At 38.9% G+C, this 26,375-nt stretch overlaps 1 protein-coding gene across 3 annotated transcripts in view; it reads right to left on the reverse strand.

The window, feature by feature from the left end:
- FARSB (phenylalanyl-tRNA synthetase subunit beta) overlaps nucleotides 1–26,375 on the reverse strand; it is an 80,727-nt gene continuing 54,352 nt past the window's right edge. For all 3 annotated transcript variants that reach the window (XM_028831151.2, XM_028831150.2, XM_028831149.2), the window contains one exon: nucleotides 1–278. In XM_028831151.2, the coding sequence (XP_028686984.1) occupies nucleotides 127–278 (152 nt within the window). In that variant the 3' untranslated portion in view covers nucleotides 1–126. The remainder of the gene's footprint in view (nucleotides 279–26,375) is intronic.

Genomic DNA, 26,375 nt, shown 5'->3' on the forward strand with positions numbered 1-26,375 from the left:
GACAGTGCTTTCTACTTTATTAAACATTAAAGCCCGAATAGATGTTCCCCGTGGAGGAAGACTAAAGGACACCGGGGGAGGAGAAAGGGACACTTGGGAAGAGAATCACACCACAGAGACCAATCTTCACAAAAAGGGTCCAATATTGATTTCTAGCGAGGAGCAGGGCATGGTCAGCTCAAACTTGGTGATAACGTCAGGATGAAGGACCCCAAGCTTCCCAACACTTTGACCCCTGGCAAAGATCTCTGCACATCGCCCGGGGAAGAAAGCAGGCCCTGAAAAAGACAAAGTGAAAGAAAAATCAATGTTTCTTCTGGCAAAATGTCAATAGACATTTAACACTCAAAGCCCACTAGTCTACTTTAAAAATAACTATTCTTTAAACCACTGGCTATGAAAAGAGAACGCTTCCTCATACTTTCTAGTATTTAAAAGAAGAATTTGCTATCAAGAAACTCTTGCAAGGAAAAAATCAGGGGCAAATATGAAAATAAGGGTCCTGTATTTTTAGTAACAGGGGCCCGAGCAGGAATGATGAAATCATGGAGGCTGCTGAAGGCCCACAGTCAGAAGTCCTAGGGGACCTCTGCCTGCACTTGGAACCGGTCCTAAAAAGGACAAAAGGCAAAATATGAAACATAAAACTGATGAACTTGCATGGGAAGAACCTGTTTTCAAACAGGTTTTTCCATAGCAACGCTCACTGGATAAGACATCGACACTGAATTCATTTGCTCTGTACAAAGTCACTCTTTCTCACCTTATTACATAAAGAAACCGGAGCCACAGTATCACAGGCCCGCTACCGGGGGAACCACACCTCTGATGACAGGCCATGCTACCAAAGGCAACCCACATTCCCATCTGAAAACAGCTTTCTAGGCAGTTTTGGAGCATCTACTGTAAAACCACAGCAAAGGTCAGCCCAACACAAGTCTGGGTTGATGCCTCGTTTACTTCAAGACAGGCAGAAAGTTCTCCCTTCATCAGTGCCAATGCACTGATACAGCTTACCAAGACAGTAACAATTCTTGAGGTTTACAGAGCTAAAAATGAACATATAGGCCCACTCCATATTCATGAAATTACCAGTGCCACAGGAATCTATCAATGCACTGTACTCTCCTGAGGTTTACAAATATGCCGACTCATTGCTCTCACCACCAACTTGAAAACAGATCAGGCCTGCAGCTCCTGACCGATTCAACAGAAACATTTACTGGCACACACTATAAATACCCATGCAGAGCTGGGCCACAGCGTCCAGCCTGCCACTTCAGAGTGAGTGCATTATTGATGAAAGTGTAAACTGCTGAGTCTCTACTAATGGTTCCAAGGTCAGCATGCTTAAGAGATACAGAATCAGGTTGGAGGGGAGGGGAACCCGCTACCATCAAGTTAGTACCATAGAGACAAAGGCAATTACATATATTTCTTGACCAGCAGAGAAGGATTTTGTTTATATTTCTGGGGAAAGAGCTGGAAAACATTCTAAACTGTCAACTTAAGTAAACCCAAAGCAACAGAGGTGAAATACTAAGGTGGCCTCTTTTTCACATCTCTCCAAACTAAACAATTCTGCCTCACTGTCTTTTAAAGCAAGAATTTCAGTGACTGCATTTAACTATCTGGCTCTGTGCACTAATCCACACTTGGGGTGAGGGATAGGGAGGGAAACCAAATAAAACAATGCAGAAACCAAACCCAACTAATAACATAGAGTCTCAGTTTCATATGAATATTACTAAATCTGATAAAGATGGTACATTTTAATTCTATCAAAATAAATATCTCACTTAAAAGACAAAACTCTCCACCCCTCGACTCCCCAAAGGAAAAGAAAAATCTTCAAATGACATGTAAGTGAAGATTACATAAGGTGTTAATGGTAAGCAATATCATCAAGAACTGCAGAACTGGAAGGACTGCTGGGGACTGTTTATCCCAGCACCCCAGCACCCCTTTACAGAGCTAGACTTGAATACAACCACACTAACTGAAAAAAGACACCAGCTTGCTGTGGTTTTTTCCAACTTTTATCTTATTAATAGATTCAAGGGGTACGTGTTCAGGTTTGTTACCTGGGTATATTGTGTGATGCTGATGTTTGACACCAGCCTATTTTTAAGGGACACTCAGAAAGACAATGTTCAAGATCTTCCCTGGTAACTTTACTGTGTTTAAGAATCCTCATTGTACCAAAATCCATCCTTTCATCTATCTTCAATTCCAATTTGATTGGTTTCATTTTTACTGAAGCATAAAACCAAACTATTTTAGAATCTAAGCCAGATGTGCTAGTTCTAACAATGTTAGCAAAATAAAGCCTAAGAGATAAGAGCTTAGAATTTTTTACTTCATAAAACGACTTCTCGAATCAGCACTTTTTTAAGCAAAATTCAGTTATATTCTTCTTCAGCTGCCAGCTCTACCTCTCTCCAGAAGTTTGGATCAAACTTTGCTTTAGCTCATTAACCAGTTAGGTACTTGATCAGACAAAAATATTTTTGTCACTAAATATAATTTTCCCTCTTTCCAAAGAAAAGCAAAAAAGAACTAAAATTCACATTATGCTTTATTTAAAACATATCCAAGTATATGAGTATTCTACATAACATAAACATCAAAAGCTCTCACCTGGGCCCATAGACCCATCCAGGCCACTGCAGCATCTCAAACCACTCTGGAGTCAGAAGGCCTTCACAGTGGTCCAATGGAGCTGATAGCACATACAGGAGCCTGCTGCCCTCTTGTCCAATACTAATCATCCTCCCCTACCAACTCACACGTAAAAATGAAGCCTGCTGCCCTAGCATCCAACACAAATTATCCTTCCCTACCAACCCTCATGTAAAAATGAAGCCCAGTGATAAGATTTCTGTATAAACTCGACTTTGCTGAAAACTGCACGCTTTATATCTGACCTTGTGAAAAATGATAAAATGGCAAGTTAAAATTGTTATCACAGGTTAAACACGTGTGATTTTCTTATCGACTCCTCTTTTCAGCAAGGTTGAGGTTCTGTCCTCCTTATACACAAATTAAGAGGTATGCACACAAAAGGTCCTTCAAGTAGTCTATTGGTACAACAGAGAGAATCTAAAAAATGTGCCACTTGATGAGATATTACATGTAAACTAGAAATACTGAAGGAAAATATAATGTTACTAAAACACAAACATTTCTTAGTGCTTTTGAAAACCTTTAAGGTTCAAACCAAACTTTGCAGGCAGAAGTGAATTGCTTCAAAGGACAGAAGAGAGAATAACTACTTCACTAAGAAAACAAGGGAGATATGGTCGACTTGGGCAACAATTAGGCCCTAGAGTTCAAAGATGAGAGCATCTCCACTGCTGGCAGAAAGCGGGTAGTTCACAATAACTCCGGTAGATTAATGTGATCATAGCGCTCTAGCTAGGACTAATGCATCTTAAAGCAGAGTATTTCCAGAAATAAAAACAGTCACATCTAAATGGAACAAAATATGAGTCTAGGCTGGTGAAAAATCAGACCTGGGTGGTAACCTTATAGCATCAACAAACAAAAACATATTTTTAGAGAAAGAGCAGCATGCTGTGTCTAGAAATATGAAGTTGCTAATTCAAAGAAAATCACATTGCTTTGTGAAATGTGAATTCTAAAATTCAAATTCTATAAAGTACATTAGTTTTCTCTTACTGATGTTTCGAGATGCGTAGTACTACAATTTTCAATGTGAGCCCAAAATGTTCCCAGCAAAAAGCCTCCCAAGCCCACTTTTCTACCTACTTCCTTATACTGGTTAAACTCTCTGCTTTGCTGCTATCTATCACAGTAAACGGCTTCCAGCATAAAACAGATGTGGGGGAAATAGTGTTCTCTGTTGAAATACATGTGAAAGTCTGGACAAAAGAAACATCAGGTAAGCACAAATAAGAATTAAATTTCCAAAACTTAGTGGGGTGTTAGTAAGTCCCTTAATTAAAGCCTTTGTAGCATCTCCTAGAGGTCTGTAATTGTCTCTGTGCTCAAACGGCAGGACCACTCTGAGGACCTCGGGGGTAATTCCTGGGCCTGTAATCCAGCACAGCACCCAGTCTTTAGCACATTTTCTGGCTAATTGACCATCAAAGAGTTTGTAAGCTCCCTCTCTTGCTCATTGCTAAACACTTTTCACAGTTTCTTTTTGCCTCATTTTTTTTTAAGAGTAGTATTATAGACCCAAAGTTTGGGTAAGCTTTACACATAGAGTCATTCCTATAATTTTAGGGAGCATCGGAAGTAGAAGCTTAAGGTGGTAACTGAGCAGACCCCCTAATCTAAAAACATTAGAAGGCGTTATCAAGCACCTTCTTAATCAGAGTCTTAATTCCTGATCTTAATCCCCCTGCCACTGGCTATATTCAACTCATTCATTTGGTATTTTATTTGGCCCATCTGTAAAAAGTCATCTACTCATACAATTTTTCCCTTTTTTTTACAGTACTAATACATGATGTGAGGCTTGAACCCACATATTGTACTGCTTGCAATCTGGTACTTAACCACCCAAAATTTCTGCAATAAAGAGATAAGAACAAAATATAAAGGGGGGGCAGGGAACACTGGAAAAGGAATGTCCATATGTCACATATATGGCAAACAACAGAAACTATCATCATGAGTTTTAACTACATATAAGTCTCCAACTTCAGGGATGAAATAAAAAAATACAAAATTATATAGATATTGTAAGCCACTGGGCCAACTGAATATACTGTAAATATGTTCTAAGTGACTAATTATGTACTATGGAGTGAAGGGAGGAATAATCATTTCACAGGCTGATTTGGGGGTTGGCATCTACCCAAGCCCTTCTCCTCCCAGAAAAGGGAAACAAACATCTCCAGTGTTCCATCCTGGGGTGAAACTGACAGGGTGGGTGACGTGGCAAAGTGTGGAATGAGACTGGAACCATAATATCCTACAGAGGAGGAACTTCCTCCTGGTTTCCCACTAGTTTTCTGAGAATGCAGTAACAGGAATTGTAGGACTCTGCTGCCAGCCCATCAACATCACCTTCCTTTTCTAAACAATGTTGATTTAAAGGAAGAGACAGCATATAGAGACTATAAAACAAAACACACACTTATCCCACGTGAGCATGGTGTCATTCCTAAGGGTGGCTGTTCTCAAAGTTTTTGAACCAGCAGTATTTTGAAGGCACCAATGGATTTACACAAGGGAAGAGAACTCAAGGGAGAAAACAGTACAATGTAGGTAAGACATTAGCTTATAAAAGGAAAGAAAAAGGTTTAGGTATATGAGGAGGAAAAAAATCACTATCGAGATATAAACACAAAAACATTTTTTCAGATCCTAGGACACTCAGTTGGGAGAAAATGTCTCTGCAAAGACAATTTAATTTGTAGGTGGAGACTGAATAATTTCCAACTGGTAACATAAAACACCCATTTTCCCCTGATGTATACAATTCTTCACCTTGCATTTGAAGTGAAATATTTATGGTAGCTAAAGTCTGTAAAGAGAAGGGACCTAATCCCTTGAGTTTAATGGCCATCTTTCATCCCTTTCTGAAGATCAAAAGAAAGAAAAACCCCTTACACAACTTTACAGTGCTAATCCCAACACACCTGCAGACACCATTAACTCTTAAAGTGAAGGCAACTGGATGTGAGGGAACTGGTACCTACTTAACCCCACAGCATGGAACTCAGGGAGCCCATGACACAGCAACATTCCATCAACACAGGGCAGGGCATAATATTACAAATCCAGACAGGATCCTGTAGGGCCTTATGCTTCAAAAGAAATCAGCAAAACCCACACTACCTAGTCCTCTAAGTGATGGAGAAATGTCTTCAACAAATAACCATCTTTTAATTTTAACAATTACCACAATCTCCTTGTGACTAAATATTTGGAATCGTAACTCCAAAATTTACCCGTCTTAATTTGTGTAGAGGAATTTATCATTTCCCATTTATTTCTGTGGTTTTTACTTTTTAACATTTCTTATGAAACGTTTAGTTAATTAGCAGGGCAAATACGAAATGATTACATAGAAATGCTCGGGAAACGCTGAGATCTATTTTAAAGTCTAATCTTAGCTATGTGTCTCTCACGCACACATGCACACTCATATTTTAAAACCTAAAGGAGGTCAGGAAGGAGCTTCAAGATGACCTAGCTAATTCCAACTTTAAATCCGTCTCAAACTGTGTAAAACCAAAGGACTTTTACTTCTAGGTTAAAAAGTATCCTCACTGTCAGTCTGTTTTGAAAACTTCTGTTCTTAAATAATGCCATCATCCTATATTTGTCTCACACCCATATCATTTTCCCCCACAATTTTCACATTTCTTCAAAATGTATAGAATATATTTAGAATAACAACTTCAAAAAAAAAAAAAAAAGAAATCACTCTGCTTTCTTGGCCCAACAAATGGTTCTTTATCCAGTCTTTCACCTGACAAAAAAATCTTTAAGGGGACTATTTCTCAAACTAAAAGGAATAACTTATTACTTCCTCCACAAGTACAGTGAAATAATTAAAAAGAGACTGTGGTAGGACTAATTAAGGAAAGAATAGAAATGTCGACTGTATGAGATTGTATCCAAATTTCACAATTAGTTAACTTATTCAATTGAGAACTTTAGCTAACTTAGTGCAAACATAACTTTAAACATGTAATTTTGATAGCTGTTTTAATTTCAGAATAAGATTTCAGGTGACAAATAGGGCATGTAAAAGAAAAACGAGGCTGGGCACGGTGGCTCACACCTGTAATCCCAGCACTTTGGGAGACCAAGGCAGGAAGATCACGAAGTCAGGAGATGAGACCATCCTGGCCAACATGGTGAAACCCCGTCTCTACTAAAAATACAAAAAAAATACAAAAAAAATTAGCTGGGGCTGGGCGTGGTGGCTCACGCCTGTAATCCCAGCACTTTGGGAGGCCGAGGCAGGCGAATCATGAGGTCAGGAGATCGAGACCATCCTGGCTAACAGGGTGAAACCCTGTCTCTACTAAAAAATACAAAAAAAAATTAGCCGGGCGTGATACTGGGCACCTGTAGTCCCAGCTACTCGGGAGGCTGAGGCAGGAGAATGGCGTGAACCCAGGAGGCGGAGCATGCAGTAAGCCGAGATTGCGCCACTGCACTCCAGCCTGGGCGACAGAGCGAGACTCTGTCTCACCAAAAAAAAAAAAAAAGCTCGGCGTGATTTTGATTCTCAAAAATCAAGAAAAGAAAAATGAAGGAACAATGAAATTGCAAAAACATGGCAGCCCACTTTCTATTCATCACTTATTCCCAGTACAGCCCTGGCCAGACCCTTTGTGGGACAGACAAGTTACAGATGGGAAAAAGTGAAGCACAAGGAGATTAGGAGGCTCGCCCTAGGCAAGCAATAGTAGAGGCTGGAGAGCAAGCAAAAGGTGAAGAAGGGCCGTGGAATCGGCTCCTCTGTGTGTGGCCCACAGGCACATAAGGCCTAGAGCAGAATGTTTTTAAGCTTTTGGTCAAGCTGTCCATTTCATGTTAGAAAACTTCTGGTTTAAAATTAAATAAACAAACAAAACTTAAGAGAAAACAAGAAAGACTGACAGTTCATCATCTCTCACCTTAGGACATACCCAAGTAGGCTCTGTAATATTAATACAGAACAATACTGACAAAACCTAGAGCCTTCCATGGAAAATAGAACTATTTATTTTTAAAATCCCATCTAACACAGATACTTGTATGAATAAATTTCAGATTCTTGAAACAAAGCTGGAATTATTTCAGCAGACAAGTACCACAGGGACACCATCTACAAAGGCAAAGGAAAAGACCTGAAATGTTAGAACCTGTGGCAGAGATTACTTCTGAATTTAAACTCCTGCAGAATCTTAAAACTGGAAATGACCTTGGAAGCAATCCTGTCCATTTCCTTCACTTAATATATGAAAAAAATAGATACTAGACAGATTAAGAAAACAGGTAACAGCAGAATTGAGATCAGAATTCAGGTTTTTTCCTGAAACCCAGTCTGCAGCTCATCTAGTGTTGCTTTTCTGAAGACAGATAGACCTAAGATCTACTCCAAGTTTACTCTGAAGAGATTTACACATTCCAAAATGTTTTCACAAATTCTTGCAACTGCCTTCCCTGACAACTCTAGGATGTCGATGGGACAGATATCGTCATTGCAATTTTACAGATGAAAAAACTGGTGTGAAGGAATTAAGTCTTTAATCACATGGATTAAAGTGACAGAAGGACTTGCCGCAACACTCAGTGTTATACGGACTCTGTCACAGTCGATTAGCATGCATCCTAGGGTTTTACAAACAACATATTCATTACACATAACTAAATAGTATATACATGAATATTATACACAATATATATAACGAAAATTATCTATATTATATATAATGAATTAATGTCTATTCCATCTTGGGAACTGCTTTTTCAACTGAGTTTATATTCACGTGTCTAAAGACATTTTAATCACATTCCATTATATTTATATATCATAGTTTGTCAACTTATTCTACAAGTATTTCATCCTGGAGTTGTTTCCTATTATTCATTAGTATAAATAAGGCTTCTATAAGCATAGAGTCTTTCTTGGATTACTTCCCTTTTCTAAAAGTAGTACTAAAGGTGAGGCATAGTGTTGCACAGCTGCAATCCTAGTGCTTTGGGAGGCTGAGGCAGGATGGTGGCTTGAGACCAGGTGTTCAAAACTAGCCTGGGCAATATAATGAGACTCCATCTCAAAAAAATACATATATGTACTACATAGGTAAAAAGAAAATGAATCATTGTGTAGCTCCTTATATAGCAAAATGTTAAACAATGCACTTCTGATAGTGGTACTAGCAACAAACCACAAATAGAAGATGATATTGATCTCATCTTGTACAACACCAATAAAAAACTTTCTCCTGCATAACACAACTACTGCCTTTAAAAAAAAAATTCCACTGGTAGGAAAAAAAATGCCTCAAATCAACCTAGGAAAATAATTCCAAGAGGAAACCTTTTTTCAGAGAATGCAATTCACAAACTAAAGGTATTTAGGGATTAAGAGAGTGACTAGCAACCTTTATCTTCTGGAAGGTGAGTGATGAAATATAGTGACTTGGAAGGGGGAAAATGAGGGTTCTGGTTCTTGGAAGGGGAGAAGTAGAGGAAAGTACAACTATGACACAAAAAACCCTACAAGACAGGAAGGGCCAGGGGGTCTTGAGACATTTTACTTGGCCTTGTAAGACCCTCAGCAGGAAGAGCACAGAGAAATATGCTAGATCTGAGGAAGAAACTACATTAGGTGAGCCCACAAATATATTTCCTACATTACCAGTCCCTTCCAAAAAAGCCCCACCATATACAACCATTTTCTCCCCTTCATTTTAACAAGAACATCCCTATCAATAAAGGCTTTGTAAGACTCAAAAAGTCTTTATCCCCTTCTCTTCCAGAACAATTCAGCCCTAAAGGAGCTGAAGAGGCAGAAATCCCTACCTGGTGGTGAGAAGGTAAAAAACTGTGTCCCCCAGATCAGGAGAGAAATCTAGCATGGGGTGTCAGAGCCCAAGGGGGAGGGAGGGCATCCACAAGTGAGTGGGGACAGTCCTGTGGGAGGAGTCAGAGGCTCAGTGATGAGGGGTGCAAACATGCAGAGGAGAAGATGAGGAAGAAGAGAGTTCAGTTATAGGCAGGAACATGGATCAAGTAAGTAAATAAACTAAGAATAATGGGAGTTAGTTGTCTCAGTGTTGGAAAAGAGAGGTACAAATATGGACCAGAAGAAAACTGGGAATAAACCCTAAAGTGTTAGGTTGGAATTGGACGTACTGTAGACTTACAGTCATATATAGACATGTGTATCTATGTTTGTGTACATACATATATATGTACATAAACAAATATAGATGCATAGATGCAGATGTGTATGCAAGTGTGTGCGCACAGGCACGCATCATGCCACAATCCCAGGCTCAGTCCTCTGAGAAAGCCTTGCAATAGCAACCCTCCCCTGCCATAACAATAATCACACCTTACACCCTAGATCTTGGCTTCAAGATACCATTTTCCACTAAAAGAAACCAGGTTCGAGAAATGAGGTAAGAGAAAGTTCAAGATAGACCTAGAATATCTTGTGCCAAAAGCAACGAAGTGCTCAAGAATAATAGGAACATGTTAAAAGCAAACTGAAGCCAGCCTCAAGGGACTCCTGCTGGCCAAATTGGGGACAATTTAATCATCAAAATAAATGACTGTAATGGATTTAAATACACTGAATAAAATCAGCAACAATGAGTCCATACTGACATAACTTAAGTATATAGAAAAACTGATTAGAAACAGTATATTTACATAATTTCAAAGCTCTTCCCAAGATATTAATTATAATGGAGAAAAGAATAATTTTACAGTAAAGATGACTAGTAGCTACAATCTTAATTAAGTGATTACAGTGAACATTATCAGTTACGGGATAAATGAAAATTGTATGCCACTTCATAGCATGCGCTGGGAAGTTAGCATTACTACTCTACCATTCCTCCAAAGATGCCTAACGGGAATTTAACTAGTGAAGAAACATTAGACAAACCAAAATTGACGAACATGCTACAAAATAACTGGCCTGTAATCTTCAAGTGTCAAGGTCATGAAAGTCAAGAAAAGACTATTCTAGAAGTCTCCAGAAGGAGACTAATGAGACATGATGGCTGAAGACAACAAGTGACTCTTTGCTATTGATATGGTTTGGCTGTGTCCCTACCCAAATCTCATCTTGAAATGTAGTTCCCATAATCCCCATGGGAGGGTCTGGGTGGGAGGCAATTGAAACATGGAGGTGGTTATCCCCATGCTGTCCTTGTGATGGTAAGGGAGTTCTCACAAGATCTGCTGGTTTTTTTAAGAGGCTTTCCCCTCTTTACTCACTCTCACCCCCTTTACTCATTCTCCTGCCGCCCTGTGAAGAAGTGCCTTCCACCATGACTGTAAGTTTCCTGAGACCTCCCCAGCCACGCAGAACTGAGTCAATTAAACCTCTTTTCTTTATAAATTACTCAGTCTTGGATATTTCTTCATAGCAGCATGAGAACGGACTAATACAGCTATAAAGCACAACTGATAAAACTTGCATAGGGCCTAAGGATTAAATGGTGGTTAACATAAACATCAATGTTCATCTGATTTTGATGATGATTTTTATGGTTATAGAGAATGATGTCCTTGTTTATAGGAAATACACACCAAACTATTTAGGGGTAATGCAATATCAAATTAGCTCTTGAACAGTTCAGAAAAAAAAAATTTTGCATACCACTTGCATTTTTAAAATAAATTTTTACTATTTCAAAATAAAAAATTAACAAAATGGGGACTTCAGTTATAGAAGATGCTTAAAGGGAGTTTCCATCCAATTCCCCCCAAAAATGTTTAAAAAATTATTGCCCTGAATTTGGGGTCCAAGACGGCCGAATAGAAACAGCTCCAGTCTACAACTCCCAGTGGTGCAATGCAGAAGATGAGTGATTTCTGCATTTCCAACTGAGGTACCAGGTTGATCTTACTGGGACTTGTTGGACAGTGGCATGGAGCCCATGGAGTGTGAGCCGAAGCAGGGCGGGGCATCGCCTCACTCGGGAAGCACAAGGGGTCAGGGAATTCCCTTTCCTGGCCAAGGAAAGCCGTGACAGATGGTACCTCGAAAATCAGGACACTCCCACCATAATACTGTCCTTTTCCAATCGTCTCAGCAAACAGCACACCAGGAGATTATATCCCGCACCTGGCTCAGAGTGTCCCACGCCCACAGAGCCTGTTCACTGCTTGCACGGCAGTCTGAGATCAAACTGAAATGGCGCAGCGAGGCTGGGGGAGGGGCATCCGCCATTGCTGAGGCTTGAGTAGGTAAACAAAGTGGACAGGAAGCTTGAACTGGGTGCAGCCCACTGCAGCTCAACAAGGCCTGCCTGCCTCTGTAGTCTCCACCTCTGGGGACAGGGCATAGCTGAACAAAAGGCAGCAGAAACTTCTGCAGACTTAAACATCCCTGTTTGACAGCTTGGAAGAGAGCAGTGGTTCTCCCAGCACAGAGTTTGAGATCTGAGAATGGAGAACCCACCTCCTGAAGTGGGTCCCTGACCCCCAAGTAACCTAACCCAGGAGACCCCTGAGTAACCTAACCCAAGAGACAGCTCCCAGTAGGGGTCGACTGAAACCTCAGTCTCAGGGTGCCCCTCTGAGACAAAGCTTCCAGAGGAAGGATCAGGCAGCAACATTTGCTGTTCTGCAGCCTCCACTGGTGATACCCAGACAACCATGGTCTGGAGTGGACCTCCAGCAAACTCCAACAGACCTGCAGCTGAGGGTCCTGACTGTTAGAAGGAAAACTAACAAACAGAAAGGAATAGCATCAACATCAACAAAAAGGACATCCACACCAAAATCCCATCTGTAGGTCACCATCATCAAAGACCAAAAGTAGATAAAACCACAAAGATGGGGAGAAACCCGAGCAGAAAAGCTGAAAATTCTAAAAATCAGAGTGACTCTTCTCCTCTAAAGGAATGCAGCTCCTCGCCAGCAATCGAACGAAGCTAGATAGAGAATGACTTTGACAAGTTGACAGAAGTAGGCTTCAGAAGATCGGGAATAACAAACTTCTCTGAGCTAAAGGAGAATGAACACATTGCAAAGAAGCTAAAAATCTTGAAAAAAGATTAGACAAATGGCTAACAAGAATAAACAGTATAGAGAAGACCTTAAATGACCTGATGGAGATGAAAACCATGGCACGAGAACTACGTGACGCACGCACAAGCTTCAGTAGCCAATTCAATTAAGTGGAAGAAAGGGTATCAGTGACTGAAGATCAAATGAATGAAATGAAGTGAGAAGTTTACAGAAAAAAGAGCAAAAAGAAACAAACGAAGCCTCCAAGAAATATGGGACTATGTGAAAAGACCAAATCTACGTCTGATTGGTGTACCTGAAAGTGACAGGGAGAATGGAACCAAGCTGGAAAACACTCTGCAGGATATTATCCAGGAGAACTTCCCCAATCTAGCAAGGCAGGCTGACATTCAAATTCAGGAAATACAGAGAACGCCACAAAGATACTCCTCAAGAAGAGCAACTCCAAGACACATAATTGTCAGATTCACCATAGTTGAAATGAAGGAAAAAATGTTAAGGGCAGCCAGAGAGAAAGGTCAGGTTACCCACAAAGGGAAGCCCATCAGACTAACAGTTGATCTCTTGACAGAAACTCTACAAGCCAGAATAGAATGGGGGAAAATATTTAAGATTCTTAAAGAAAAGAATTTTCAACCCAGAATTTCATATCCAGCCAAACTAAGCTTCATAAGTGAAGGAGAAATAAAATCCTTTACAGATAAGCAAATGCTGAGAGATTTTGTCACCACCAGGCCTGCCCTACAAGAGCTCCTGAAGGAAGCACTAAACATAGAAAAGAACAACCAGTACTAGCCACTGCAAAAACATGCCGAATTGTAAAGACCATCGATGCTAGGAAGAAAATGCATCAACTAACGAGCAAAATAACCAGCTAACATCATAATGACAGGATCAAAGTCACACATAACAATATTAACCTTAGTATAAATGGGCTAAATGTCCCAATTAAAAGACACAGACTGGCAAACTGGATAAAGAGTCAAGACCCATCAGTGTGCTGTATTCAGGAGACCCATCTCACGAGCAGAGACACACATAGGCTCAAAATAAAGGAATGGAGGAAGATCTACCAAGCAAATGGAAAGGGAAAAAAAAAGCAGGGGTTGCAATCCTAGTCTCTGTTAAAACAGACTTTAAGCCAACAAAGATCAAAAGAGACAAAGAAGGCCATTACACAATGGTAAAGGGATCAATTCAACAAGAAGAGCTAACTATTCTAAATATATATGCACCCAATACAGAAGCACCCAGATTCATAAAGCAAGTCCTTAGAGACCTACAATGAGACTTAGACTCCCACACAATAATAATGGGAGACTTTAACACCCCACTGTCAACATTAGACAGATCAAAGAGAAGAGACAGAAAGTTAACAAGGATATCCAGGACTTGAACTCAGCTCTGCAACAAGCAGACATAATAGACATCTACAGAACTCTACACCCCAAATCAACAGAATATACATTCTTCTCAGCACCACATTGCACTTATTCCAAAATTGACCACACAGCTGGAAGTAAAGCACTCCTCAGCAAATACAAAAGAACAGAAATCACAACAAACTGTCTCTCAGATCACAGTGTGATCAAATTAGAACTCAGGATTAAGAAACTCACTCAAAACCACACAACTACATGGAAACTGAACAACCTGCTCCTGAATGACTACTGGGTAAATAACGAAATGAAGGCAGAAATAAAGATGTTCTTTGAAACCAATGAGAATAAAGACACAACATAATCTGGGACAGAATCTCTGGGACACATTTAAAGCAGTGTGTAGAGGGAAATTTATAACACTAAATGCCCACAAGAGAAAGCAGGAAAGATCCAAAATCGACACCCTAACATCACAATTAAAAGAACTAGAGAAGCAAGAAGAGAAGCAAACAAAGCAACTAGAGAAGCAAACAAACTCAAAAGCTAAAGAAGTCAAGAAATAACTAAGATCACAGCAGAACTGAAGGAGATAGAGACACAAAAAAACCCTTCAATAAAAAAACCAATGAATCCAGGAGCTGGTTTTTTTTAAAAGATCAACAAAATTGATAAACTGCTAGCAAGACTAATAAAGAAGAAAAGAGAGAAGAATCAAATAGATGCAATAAAAAATGATAAAGGAGATATCACCACCAATCCCACAGAAATACAAACTACCATCAGAGAATACTATAAACACCTCTACTATAAACACTTCTATCCAGAAGAAATGGATAAATTCCTGGACACATACACCCTCCCAAGACTAAACCAGGAAGAAGTTGAATCCCTGAATAGACCAATACAGACTGAAATTGAGGCAATAATTAACAGCCTATCAACCAAAAAAAGTCCAGGACCAGACGAATTCACAGCCGAATTCTACCAGAGACACAAATAGGAGCTGGTACCATTCCTTCTGAAACTATTCCAATCAATAGAAAAAGAGGGAATCCTCCCTCACTCATTTTATGAGGCCAGCATCATCCTGATACCAAAGCCTGGCAGAGACAAAACAAAAAAAGACAATTTTAGACCAATATCCCTGATGAACATCAATGCAAAAATCCTCAATAAAATACTGGCAAACCGAATCCAGCAGCACATCAAAAAGCTTATCTACCACGATCAAGTCGGCTTCATCCCTGGGATGCAAGGCTGGTTCAACATACGCAAATCAATAAACGTAATCCATCATATAAACAGAAGCAAAGACAAAACCAAATGATTATCTCAATAGATGCAGAAAAGGCCTTTGACAAAATTCAACAGCCCTTCATGCTAAAAACTCTCAATAAACTAGATATTGATGGAACATATCTCAAAATAGTAAGGGCTATTTATGAAAAACCCACAGCCAATATCATACCAAATGGGCAAAAACTGGAAGCATTCCCTCTGAAAACCGGTACAAGACAGGGATGCCCTCTCTCACCACTCCTATTCAACATAGTGTTGAAAGTTCTGGCCAGGGCAATCAGGCAGGAGAAAGAAATAAAGGGTATTTAATTAGGAAAAGAGGAAGTCAAATTGCCCCTGTTTGCAGATAACATGACTGTATATTTAGAAAACCCCATCGTCTCAGCCCAAAATCTCCTTAAGCTGATAAGCAACTTCAGCAAAGTCTCAGGATACAAAATCAATGTGCCAAAATCACAGGCATTCCTATACACCAATAACAGACAAACAGACAACCAAATCATGAGTGAACTCCCATTCACATTTGCTTCAAAGAGAATAAAATACCTAGGAATCCAACTTACAAGGGATGTGAAGAACCTCTTCAAGGAGAACTACAAACCACTGCTCAACGAAATAAAAGAGGATACAAACAAATGGAAGAACATTCCATGCTCATGGATCGGAAGAATCAACATCGTGAAAATGGCCATACTGTCCAAGGCAATTTATAGATTCAATGCCATCCCCATCAAGCTACCAATGACTTTCTTCAAAGAACTGGAAAAAACTACTTTATAGTTCATATGGAACCAAAAAAGAGCCCGCATTGCCAAGACACTCCTAAGCAAAAAGAACAAAGCTGGAGGCATCACGATACCTGACTTCAAACTACACTACAAGGCTGCAGTAACCAAAACGTCTTGGTACTGGCACCAAAACAGAGATACAAACCAGTGGAACAGAACAGAGCCCTCAGAAATAATACCACACATCTACAGCCATCTGATCTTTGACAAACCTGACAAAAACAAGAAATAGGGAGAGGATTCCCTATTTAATAAATGGTGCTGGGAAAACTGGCTAGCCATATGTAGAAAGCTGAAACTGGATCCCTTCCTTACACCTTGTACAAAAAGTAATTCAGGATGGATTAAAGACTTAAATGTTAGACCTAAAACCATAAAAACCCTAGAAGAAAACCTAGGAAATACCATTCAGGACAAAGGCATGGGCAAGGACTTCATGACTAAAACACAAAAAGCAACGGCAACAAAAGCCAAAATAGACAAATGGGATCTCATTAAACTAAAGAGCTTCTGCACAGCAAAAGAAACTACCATCAGAGTGAACAGGCAACCTACAGAATGGGAGAAAATTTTTGCAATCTACTCATCTGACAAAGGGCTAATATCCAGAATCTATAAAGAACTTAAACAAATTTACAAGAAAAAATCAAACAACCCCATCAAAAAGTGGGCAAAGGACATGAACAGACACTTCTCAAAAGAAAACATTTATGCAGCCAACAGACACATGAAAAAATGCTCATCATCACTGGCCATCAGAGAAATGCAAATCAAAACACAATGAGATACCATCTCACACCAGTTAGAATGGCAATCATTAAAAAGTCAGGAAACAACAGGTGCTGGAGAGGATGTGGAGAAATAGGAACACTTTTACACTGTTGGTGGGATTGTAAACTAGTTCAACCATTATGGAAAACAGTATGGCGATTCCTCAAAGATCTAGAACTAGAAGTACCATATGACCCAGCCATCCCATTACTGGGTATATATACCCAAAGGATTATAAATCATGCTGCTATAAAGACACATGCATACATATGTTTATTGCGGCACTATTCACAATAGCAAAGACTTGGAATCAACCCAAATATCCATCAGTGACAAACTGGATTAAGAAAATGTGGCACATATACACCATGGAATACTATGCAGCCATCAAAAAGGATGAGTTTGTGTCCTTTGTAGGGACATGGATGCAGCTGGAAACCATCATTCTCAGCAAACTATTGCAAGGACAGAAAACCAAACACCGCACGTTCTCACTCATAGGTGGGAACTGAACAATGAGATCACTTGGACTCGGGAAGGGGAACATCACACACCGGGGCCTATCATGGGGAGGGGGGAGGGGGGGAGGGATTGCATTGGGAGTTATACCTGATGTAAATGATGAGTTGGTGGGTGCTGACGAGTTGATGGGTGCAGCACACCAACATGGCACAAGTATACATATGTAACAAAGCTGCACATTATGCACATGTACCCTAGAACTTAAAGTATAATAAAAAAATAAAAATAAAAATAAATAAAAAATAAAATAAAATAAAAAAGGAGTTCTTGTATTATAGAGATGCATCTTGCTGTATTTACAACTGGGAATGATGTAATGTCTTAGATTTGCTTCAAAATAATTTAGTAGTGTGGAAAGTGGGTGAGGGTACCAATGAAACAAAATTGACTCTGCATTGATCATTGTTGAAAGCAGACAATGGGGACATCGGGACTCATTATGCTAGTCTCTTTATTTTCATGTATGTTTTAAAATTTTTATAATAAAAAAGTTTTAAAAAAAATTATTGCCCAAGTCCTACACCTTGATAGAAAAGGAAATAACTAAATGTGAATACATCAATGGAGACGGGACTTTTGGAACACAGATAAACTCAATAAACTCATTTGCTTGGATATTTGACATATCTACTTAAAAAATAAAAGAATTAGCTGCATGTGGTAGTGTGTGCCTATAGTCCTGGCTACGTGGGGAGGCTGAGGTGAGAGGATCACTTTTGCCCAGGAGTTTGAGGCTACAGCGAGCTATGATCATCAAGCCAGGGTGCTCCAGCCTTGGTAACAGAGTGAGACCCTGTCTCTTTAAAAAAAAAAAAAGAAAGAAAGAAAGGAAAGGAAGGAAGGAAGGAAGGAAGGAAGGAAGGAAGGAAGGAAGGAAGGGGGGAGGAGAGAGAGAGAGAGAAAGAAAGAAAGAAAAAAGAAAAAGAAAGAAATATGAGCTGAACCATCAATGTTCTGGCAGACATTCCTTTTTAAGTCAGTGTTAATGGGCCGGGCGCGGTGGCTCAAGCCTGTAATCCCAGCACTTTGGGAGGCCGAGATGGGCGGATCACGAGGTCAGGAGATCGAGACCATCCTGGCTAACACGGTGAAACCCCGTCTCTACTAAGAAATACAAAAAAAAAATAGCCGGGCGAGGTGGCAGCGCCTGTAGTCCCAGCTACTCGGGAGGCTGAGGCCGGAGAATGGCGTGAACCCGGGAGGCGGAGCTTGCAGTGAGCTGAGATCCGGCCACTGCACTCCAGCCTGGGCTACAGAGCGAGACTCCGTCTCAAAAAAAAAAAAAAAAAAGTCAGTGTTAATGAAAAATAATTACTCTTAATTTTCCAGTATCCAGAAATGTCAAAAACCTTCAAGTACCTAGTGTTCCTGTGCAATCGGAACTACAGAACACCCAAAGCCTGAAATTTAGTTGATTTATCAATAGCTAGACAGATATCAATCACTTTTCACACTCACAATGTACCACCTCTATGGGATATGATTAGTTGGTATTGCTACAATCTTAGTACTCATAATCACAGCACACAAAAGAAAAACAAGTGAAAGTAAGGTAGAAAGAGAAGAATAAAAATGCCTAATCATCTTTGTTATAGCATTCATAAACTTCCTCATTTTCTATAAGGGTAGGCTTCCAACTTTTTTTAAGACAGGTAACCCACTGTTCAAATCTTACTTGGAAGCATACATACAATTTTTTTTAAGTGGTTTATCAGTGGGAGCCAAGAAGACATTTTAAAAGCCAGTCTTCTAAATCATATTTCCTGGGAGTGGCCAATGCCTTCATTAGCTGTAAAAATGCAAATGCAAACTGGAAATAAATGCCAGTGGTTACCAATAATAGCCTTAAAGGCAATAAGATAAAGTGTGTCCAGGAAAACACTTTACATGTAGATACAAGAGTGAGCCATCTAAATGTGTTCAACAGTAAAGGGTTATAGTGGGGGCAAGGAATGAATGAGAATGAACTATTTCACTAAGAACTAATTTTAAAGTAACTTAGAAGTTAGCTTGAAACTTGATTCAGTTTAGAGCTGGATGGCATCTTAACACTGCCAAGGGGTTCCATCAAGTAGCAATTAAAATATAATTTGTAAGTGAGGATTAGTTTCAACTTTAAGAAAGAAACTCCCAAATGGCAATGGTTTAAACAAGACTGAAGTTCTATTTCTCTCTCTTGTCAAAGCCACAGTAAGTGCTCTAGGGGAAAAGGCCTTTATTTTTTGTGGTCATGTGCTCAGGAGACCACTCCACATTTACCTTCCCTACCTAGGGATTTATTCAATGTGTTTTCCTTCTTTCCAGCCACCCATCCATCCATTCTCTTAATCCTTCTGGAGTAAAGTTGGACTGGCCACTTAGAGGGTTGATAGCTTATCAGAATACATCATGCTCTAGGAATTCCCAGGACAGTGACTCTTAACCAATATGCTGCAGCACACAGATGTGCCAAAAACAAATGCTGCCCCATTTTGGCCAATGTATAAAACTGCTGATACCTGAGGAAAGTAAAACTGTCTCATACGTATAAGATAAACACGGAGTAATCAGAATCATCCTAAAAATCCTTTGAACTTTCAGGACCCGGGCCCTTGAAAGATCACAAGCTAAAAATGAACTTCTTTTATAATTCTTTGTATTTGGGCCACAACATCGTTTTCTATAGAATAGCAGAGGCCAAGATCTAGTATGGATGCAGAAGAGAGGACCATGAGGTAAATAAAAATATCTTCCTCTTTTTTTGCCCAGTATATACAGCCAGATGTAAATGCAGTAATTTCCATTTATATGCAGCTTCACCTTCCATGACTAACTGAGGTCTGAAAATATTAAGTAGGAAATTCTAGAAATAAACCATTCCTAAGTTTTCACTTGTGCACTGTTCTGATTAGTGTAATGAAAAACTGAGTAGAGCTGTCCCTCTCTGACCTCCCCAGGACATTAATCTTCCTTTCGTCCGGCGTGTCCACACTGTATACACTACCTGCCCGTTAGTCACTTAGTAGCTGTCTTGGTTATCAGACTAAAAACACATCATATATACAGTGTTCAATACTACTTGCAGCTTCAAGCATCAATCGGGGGTCTTGGAATGTATACCCTGCAGATAAGAGGAGACTACTGTAATCCCAAAGTATTCATTATGTCATAGCATGCATTTTCCACAGGGGTGAAAACTGGTTCTTAAAGGAAAAGGCTGGGGCAGGGCGGCTGGAGGGGTATGAAAAAAATCTTCCATATTAAAATGGTTTGTGTTGCTCCAAAGTTGAGCCCTACTTGACAAAAATCTTACTCCTCAGTATTTAATTCCTCTCATTGGGTTTTCTTGGGTATCACACAAGCAACATTGATATGGAAGATACAGTAAATGTGTGCAAGAACACTGCTATAAAACTATGGCAACAGATGGCTGTGATTGGAAGAATCTGTCCATTGCTAGATCTCCAAGTCACATTGAATGGGATGCCATTTGGCTGCCTTGTGGCTGATCTTTAGAGCTTTTGTGTGTAGCTTAGGCTCTGAGACTTAAACAAAAATAGTTTGCATTTTACTATTTAATTCAAAAGGTTATTTAACACATCATTAGTTAGGGTAAGTACCCAAAAGAGTGGGCGTGGTGGCTCATGCCTATAACCCCAACACTTTGGGAGGCCAAAGCAGGAAGATCACTTGAGGCCAGGAGTTCAAGACCAGCCTAAGCAACATAGAGAAACTGTCTCTAAAGAAAACAAACAAACAAATTAACCAGGCATGGTGGCATGTGCCTGTAGTCCTGGCTACACTGATGGCTGAGGTGAGAGGATCACTTGAGCCTGGGAGGTCAAGTGGTGATGGTGCCACTGCACTCCAGTCTAGGTGACAGAGTGAGACCCTGTCTCAACGACAACAACAAAAAGTACTCAAAGGAAAAAAAATGCTAACAATATCTGACTATCAACTAGATAAAAGTCATTTTCTTATATTAAGGAAAAGTTAAAAGTTAAATTCACTAAAAATTATTTTAGCTGGGTGTGGTGGCTCCCACCTACAATCTCAACATTTTGGGAGGCCAAGGCATGTGTATTGTTTGATCCCGGGAGCTCGAGACCAGCCTAGGTGACATGGCAAAACCCCGCCTCTACAAAAAAAAAAAATTAGCTGAGCGCGGTGGCATGCCCTGTAGTCCCAGCTACTTGGGAAGCTGAAGCAAGAGGATCACAGTGAGCCGTGATCGTGCCACTACACTCTAGCCTGCGCAACAAAGCAAGACCCTGTCTCAAAAAACAGCGACTGTTTTACTTTTGCTAAAGTAAGTTTTGAATGATTTTTATAATTTTTTATTACTATGACCATACATGTGTATAAATTGCTCATTGGCAAATATAATTTGATACACTACAGTTTATGTAAGTAAATAAATAACATTAAAAGTTACCCAGCAGATATAAAGTGAAATGTTAATCATTTTTAAATTTAACTTAAAAATTTTGATTAGTTATTGATAACCCTATATTGAAATTTTTAAAAGCTTTACGCTTATTTTTATGTATACAGCACAGCTATACATACATTACATAATACATATATACAGTATATATATAGTGTACCTGTGATATTAAAATTTCATGAAGGAGCAATTAAGGAAAAAGAAAATATCTAAAAAAGGCCCTTAGGGGAGAGATTAATTTTTAAAAGGTTAAGAAACACTGTTACTGCAATATCTACCAGACGGTATACCAAGCTGACCAAGCCATTCATCTTGGGACTTCATTCCAATTTGCTACAAGTACTAAAGTATCAGGAAAGCATCCAAACACCTAGCCCTCAAAAAGACTTACATGAACATGAGTGGAGAGAACTTTGACTTGTGCATACAAGAGAGTGAAGCAACAGCAGTAAAAACAAGACAGGGCTAAGTGACTCATGTGATGATTGCTGAAGCTTTTATAAAAACAGTGCCTGTGTTATACCACTATTCCAACTGTGTGGGAATCACTGCTTATTTATTTAATACTGCCTTGTCTTTTAATTCCTTCAAAGAAGCTAAGGGAAATGGTAGTATTTGTAAGCTTGCCTCAAACACAAAAAAGCAGACATCCAGAGAAATAAAAACAGTTTCCATATAGACTAACCAAAGGTCAGAAGCTTAAAAACTTCCAATTTTTTTCAACCTGTTGTCTTCACAATTTCTTTTTTGATGGTAACTAAATGTGGGCATGCTAGAAAGATCTCCCTTTATATACAAAACGTCCAGAACATTTTGTATAAATCAAACCATAAACTGAACACTTTCACTTCAACAAGTTATTCAACAGATATTTTTCTCATATATTTCCAAGCTCATGTTACACTAAAAACCAGTGTGACGACCAGGGAAACATCACAATTTCACCCATATTTTTTAGCAACTGAAATCTTTCACAGGTGTCCTGAAAGGGGAAAAAGGTCATGAACTCCAGGTCAAGCTAACGATCGTTAGGTATTACTGTAGCAGAAGGTACTACCCACTGTGTATACATATGGTACAGGATTAAATGTGCATATTACTTACAGGGTTATTTTTCATTTCACAAAATGTATTCTGAGCAGCATGAAAACTAGAATTGTCAAAACTAAAGTTCTAAACCTTCTTCTGTCTCTCCAACAGGGATCTTGTCACAAGTTAAATTCAAATTTTCTGTAGAACTGTAAATAATCAAAACTGAAATAGGTAACAAGCTAAAGGGGGAAAAAAAACACAGGCTCAAGACAATGCAGCCAATCACACACAAAGCCCATACATTCTACAAGAAATAATTTTTGCCACTGATTTGCCCAGCAACCACATAACTCTTCTAAACACAAAAATGTTGAGAATTTTCCTTGCCCAGAAGTGGTTTTTGAAAAGGATAAATGCATCTTAACATACATAATTAAGTTTGCAACAAACCACAAAAAACGAAGGGGAAGAAGCCTGAAAAAAAGAAAAAGCATATATATGTGCCATAATCTGACCCAAAGCCACTGAAACATTTGGAGTTGAACCCTTTTGAAACTCTTAAAATGCTCTGCAGTCTGCTAAAAAGTTAAAGGTTCTTCTTTTTTTCCCACTCAACATTGACCTTATTCTGTCATCAACTTGACATTCTATCTCACCTTATGGTGTCAACTGCAAGGATGCTCAGGAAATAAGAAATATGTAAGACCAGGGGACCATGGCTTTTCACTCTGGCTACAACTACGGGCTTTCTGGGTACTCCTGCAGATACTCCACATGCTGCAGAAGACTGCCCCTGCATAACAAGCAAGGTTACACTCCAATGTCAACAAAACTCCTTAGATCAATGCAAAGATCAATCAGACGAATTTCCAGATTTCTTACAATGCACAGGGCCAAGTTTCTCAAAGGTGAATCAAGTTCTGTTCCATTCATCCCTACCACCAAACAAAGCAGCACAAAAGAAAGCTTAGTAGCATACATTAGAAGGACAGGAAGAAATAGGTATAAGTGCCGATGTAACTGACATATGCAGGAATCTCTGGAGAACAGACTCAGCTCAATTATAACTGCAATGCCACTAGGGATTTTCAATTATTAAAAAGTAAACCATATGCCAGAGTAATATAAGACAACTCAGTAATCAAGAATGGCAGGAAACGGTAGTTCTTAATCTGCTTCTACTCTACTTTTTAATACTCTGAAGACATTTTCTTAGTTGAAAAAGCTGTATGTAAAATAACAATAAATTGGAGGAAATGATGCAGCTAAACATGCCCCAGTAACAAAATTCCTGTGTTTACTGATTTGCTTAGGAGTCTGAAAAACAATTTTGTTCCTTAGTTGTGCTATGTATGTATGCATGTGTGTGTGTGTATATATAAAATATATATATGATTATCCTTTTTTGTTTATGGTTGAAGAAAACAAGGTCTAAAGAAGTGGCTTGTCAAAATAAGTCAGTAACAAAGTTGGTATTAGTTTTTCATCTAATATATATATGTGTGTATATATAAAATATATGTTTAAATTATATTTATATATTTATATATAATATATATAAAATATTTAAATATATATAAATATATAATATATAATATATATTTAAATATACATATATAATATATATTTAAATTATATTTATATATTTAAAATATATATAAATATATATACATATATATAAAATATATACACACACACACACATATATATTAGATGAAAAACTAATACCAACTTTGTTACTGACTTATTTTGACAAGTCACTTCTTTAGACCTTGGTTTCTTCAACCATAAACAAAAAAGGATAATCATATTTGCCATTAGATAATCAAAATAGAAATCCCTATGAGAAATGAGGAACCATTATTTGTAATGATACCAATTCTCTCTGGCTTGATGGTTCTTGCAGAAAGCACCCTGAGAAAAAAGCACCCAGAGCTAGGTGCATGCCCAGGACTCCAAGAGACTAATGTGGCCAATGATGGTGATAGGGGGTGAAAGTAAATCTGCCTTTCCCAAAGAAAGCCCATTAGATATACTGAAATATATACTGATTCAGGCTGCCCATGTGTATAAAGCTTTTCACGTTCATAATCTTGGACATTTCAAACATGGAAAAACTTCAGAAGATTACAGTGTTCTACTATGAAAGCCAATGTAGATTCAAAAGGAACCACAAAACTGAGTCTGTAAATATTCATGCTAAATCAAAAACCAAAATAACAACCTGGCCTAACAAAATTGAACATAAAGATCTACAACCACATCAGAAGTAGTGACAGTTTATGAATGTGTATTTCCTAATTAAAAAAAAAAAAATTCTAAACAAAAACAGCAGACATCTACATGTTAGGAAACTAGATACTAAATATTATATTCTGTATGGGTGCTAAATTATATGGAATTCAAATTATAATATCATAAGTTTAGAATTAGAAAAACCTGACTTTTAAAAAGAAGAACACAAATTAGCCGTATCACAAAAGGTTCCAAGTGGCACGTATCACAAAATTTTCCAAATGATGAATACTGTGGCTTCTATATTCCTAAGGTTTCATAAATCGGTCTTTTCCTTGGTATAGCTATGAGCACCATTCAGGCCAAGTCCTCATTCTCACTCCTCTACAACGTGCTAAAATCCCTTCCCACCATTCTCTTCACCTCTGCTCTCCATCCCACTCAACCTACATATTGCTGCTAAATTAATCCCTCTAAAGTACAGATCTAGTATCATTTACCTGCTTTAAAAAAAGAAGCTTTAATACTTTTCTCCTAACTAGCTGCAGTCTTTCCCTAGCATTCAAGACGCCAAATATAGTTTCAAGCTCCTTCTTCACCCTATAGCCAAACCACACTACACTGTCTGCTGTGTTTCCAAACACACAGCCTGTGTTTCCCATCGTGAGTTTGCCTTGCTGTCTTCACCTATTTTTCCAAAGGCCCATCTCATTTGCAGAAACTCCCTATTGTTTTTCCAGATGCCCTGAAGAAGCTGCACTTTCTTCCTCTTCAGAAATGTCAAGACAATCATGTTAACATCTTTAACATCTCGGTTTGCGGGTTGGTATGTGGCGTTCTTTTCCCTGGCAGGTTGTCTGACAGCGGCACCTGTGTCCTACTTAGCGCTGTCTTTCTTGAAGTCTGCCTTATAACTGGGAACTCACACTCTTCTGATAAATAAATATCTAAGGAACCGACTGAAGCAGAAGAAATCACAATATTAAGATACCAGTTTATAGAAATATTATCCATCTAAAGGTTACACAAAGCATCACATTCACAACAAGCTATGCTTCCATTTACCACTTCAGCTCTTTGCAACCTTTCAAGTATGAAAGAAATTGGACCTCACATTCAGGACGCAATCTGCATCAAATTTTTATCTAGCTAAACTGTTTAAGAAATAAGATTTCTGAGAAGATTGTGCATGGAAGGAAAAGAAATGCTTCACATCAGCTTACAGGT

This window comes from Macaca mulatta, chromosome 12 (assembly GCF_049350105.2).
Source record: "Macaca mulatta isolate MMU2019108-1 chromosome 12, T2T-MMU8v2.0, whole genome shotgun sequence".
Taxonomy (NCBI): Eukaryota; Metazoa; Chordata; class Mammalia; order Primates; family Cercopithecidae; genus Macaca; species Macaca mulatta.